The 3,343-nt window shown below is 22.2% G+C and overlaps 1 protein-coding gene across 1 annotated transcript; it reads right to left on the bottom strand.

The window, feature by feature from the left end:
- LOC112602845 (ecdysteroid-regulated 16 kDa protein-like) lies at window positions 1-3,343 on the bottom strand. The gene is made up of 4 exons (XM_025351170.1): window positions 3,256-3,343; window positions 1,446-1,556; window positions 292-488; window positions 1-237 (listed from the first exon to the last, which is right to left on the bottom strand). Exons 1-4 carry the CDS (start codon window positions 3,341-3,343, stop codon window positions 148-150), a joined length of 486 nt encoding a protein of 161 aa, XP_025206955.1. The 3' UTR covers window positions 1-147.

The following is a 3,343-nucleotide window of genomic DNA, read 5'->3' as shown; positions in this document are numbered from 1 at the left end:
AATTATTTAAGTGTGGTTTTTTAAATATTTATAACTAGTTTTATTTATATATTACATTATTGTATACATGCAAGTGTTCAATAGATGATCAAACTATATTTGTTTATTTATTTTTAATTAAAATTAAAAAAAAAATACAATTGAAAATTAATCAACGATTTTTGCTGGTGCTTCAAAACAAGTAACAACATTTTTTGAGATGGGGTCCTTTAAACTCCAATGTATATCTACTTTAAACTGAAAATAATAATAGTGAGTATTTTTATGAAGATTTCTAAATATATAGTTTACCTTAGGATATGCTTCGATTATATATACCTCGTCTTTATAAACATATGTACTACCTTTAAGTAGAGGACATTTTCTATTTGTTCCATTTTCTTCGTAGAGATTATTGCATACACTTTTATTATCTACTCCTAATAAGGGTATTGGTATATTTAATGCTATACCATGCACTTCTGCAATTAAATCCCTTATATTGAATTCTAAAAATAAAATATATACATAGGTATTATAATGCATTTTTATGTGTACTTAGTAATGCAAATATTTAATATATCATATTTTTTGATTTATTTTAAATGTTCTGGAACATGAGCCACCAATTTTACGAGTATGATACTAAAAATATATTTTCAATCTCATAACAATTACAGTTAACATTGATTAATTTAAATTACTTCAATTGAAATAAACAAAGTTTTACAAGCTGATGATGATTCAATACATTAAGTACTATCGTTGTAATTATAAACTTATTTATTTATTTTTTTAGTATTAAACGAGTCAGGCCTACTTATATAAATTAAATAATTATCACTAATATTTGTTTTGTTGACAGGAATATAATGAAAATACAATTGTTAGATTAAAAATAAGATAACAAAACTTATAAGCTATGTATTACCAAGGATAAAAATTAATGAATATATCGATTTTTAATTAATTTATGGTTTTCATCTTTGCAGTGAGTATTACTTGTATAATTAGTTACTTCTTTGTTTAGGTAAAATATTTAAAGAGATTGAACATTATGAGTGGAAGTTTTTACAATTTAAGAATTTAAGGTGGTAAAACATTTAAAATATTTCCACAAAAAGTTTATACAATAAGAATAAATTTAATTGTAAACAGTGTTTTTCAACAAAAAATATTAACGTCCTTAATAAGTCCCAAAATCTAATGTAGTATTTTTCTGTTGGCATAATTCAATTTTGAAACCACTTAAGCTCTAGAAAATTTCATTATCTAACATATATAAATAAAATGTATACCATCATATTTTATTTTAATTTAATTTATATTCTGCCTGTATAATTTACAGAAAGTAAATATATGTGTTATATTTTGATAATCATTAAATAAATAAATGCTTTTAGTATAAGTTACTAAATTGTATAACAAATAAACTATAGTTAATATATATTATTATTTATACAAACCTGGCTTAAATTTAATTTCTATATGCACAGTACTATTTCGTTTTAATGAACATCTTGATGTAGTACAATTTTCAATTGTTACGTTTACATTATTTAAAATTTCTCGATTTCCTAAAAAGAAATAGGTATCAATGGTGTGTAACTATTAATATATACAGTATATTTCTAATGTGTCATTCATTGAATCGTGGTTTATTTATGATTTATAACATTTATCATTAGTTTCTATTAAGTCTACTGATTTGTATATACAAATAATTTTTTTTCTTACATAATTACAATATAATAAAAATAATAGGTTTAAATTAACAATTATATCTAAGAATGTGTTGTATTGTCTTAGACGGTAGCAGTTGTTGCTCTCTTTGGTCATAGGGTCTTCTTCTCTTGAGTTAGTAAGTTTTCTGAGGGCTTACATTTAAATTTATAAATAACTGAAAAAATTTATATGATATTGAGTTTAAGAATTATATTTTAAAAAGCTACTAAACTACTTTACAATATCTTTAAGTGATCTACCTGAAAAATATTAGTGTGCTGACAACAAGATAATATTATAATATAATATACTTCTACCTACAAAAGTTATCTTAAAAAAAATATAAATGAAACCTATTATGTGTCTTTTTAAATCAATTATAACCAATAAAAATAAAACTAAAAAATTATTAAGTTGAATATTATATTTTGATTTGAAAATAGTCAGATTTATTTGTTTTTAATTGAAAAATTCATTCTAACATGCTATTGGTATTTTTTCTTTCACAATAAATATTTTAAAGGATTTTTTTCAATTAATAAATAAGCATGTTTAGTATGTCTGTCAGTTTTTTTATTGCATTATTATATTAATGTTCTATTATTCAATGATTCTCTATCTTTTTTGTATGATGACACCCTAATTTAAATCCATAAAAATGGCGACACACTCAGGTCCAGACTGGTATGGCCTACTAACCCAGTGGCCCATAGATTAACTAATACATAATTATAATTTATTATATAATAAAATACAATTTAAAATATTTACTCTCTTTCTTTAAATAGATCACAAAATACTAATCTTCATGTAAGATATCGAAATACTAGGAAATATTGATAATGAATATTGCAATTTTACATCAAGAATGTTGACATCAAGATATCAAGGTGAAAAAATTTTAACCTAGAAAAAAATTTGTGGCAGAGTGATAACAAACAAGTGCCTTCTATTATTCTTCAAGAACAGCTTTTTAATTTTTATTATAAAATAAATCGACATTTTATTAAATTGATCCAAATTGATAATTCTTATACATTATACATAAATACATAGGTAATATTATTAGAACGCTGAACATATTTTTCAAAAAACAATTTTCAAAAGAGACCTTTTCTGATAGGTCGGACTAAAACAAACCACCATTCATCATTAATTAATTGAGCTCTTAGCGTTCCTGCCCATAAACAGTTAAAAATAAACAAAAATAAATTTCAGGTCCGTATCTATTTATCGTTATTCATTATAATTTAAAAGTTATAACTAACTGATTTAGCCTATTTATGAATGTACAGATGTACTTTTGAAAAAAAAACTTAATTTTTAAAAAAATGAATTAACAATTAATCAAGAAATGTTCAGATAATTATTATAAATAATATACATAATTTATAGTTATTAAATAATATGAGAAGCATTGTAAAATTGCATCGAAATTGTATTGGTATAGGTACACATTGAATCATATAAAAATTATTAGGCAATTATAACCGTATTAATAATAAAATAATTATTTGTGTAACGTCTATTAAAAATTTACGAAAAACTTACTTGTTCCACATTTATAAACTATTGTAGTTTCAATTATTTGAGGAAATAATATTAATAAAGAACTCCAACAAAAAAGTCTAACAAACAT

The sequence above is a fragment of the Melanaphis sacchari genome, unplaced genomic scaffold, assembly GCF_002803265.2.
Source record: "Melanaphis sacchari strain LSU unplaced genomic scaffold, SCAv2.0 Contig91_pilon_pilon, whole genome shotgun sequence".
Taxonomy (NCBI): domain Eukaryota; kingdom Metazoa; phylum Arthropoda; class Insecta; order Hemiptera; family Aphididae; genus Melanaphis; species Melanaphis sacchari.
The sequence above is the reverse complement of the archived record's forward strand: the minus strand, read 5'-3'. Positions and strand labels throughout refer to the sequence as shown.

Excerpts from the sequence above, each read along its gene's own strand:
- LOC112602845 (XM_025351170.1), bottom strand. The coding sequence starts at position 3,343 with ATGTTTGTTAGACTTTTTTGTTGGAGTTCTTTATTAATATTATTTCCT. Across the intron at positions 1,557-3,255 it reads AGTTTATAAATGTGGAACAA|GAAATCGAGAAATTTTAAAT; the intron begins GTAAGTTTTTCG and ends ATTTCTTTTTAG. Across the intron at positions 238-291 it reads TAATCGAAGCATATCCTAAG|TTTAAAGTAGATATACATTG; the intron begins GTAAACTATATA and ends TATTATTTTCAG.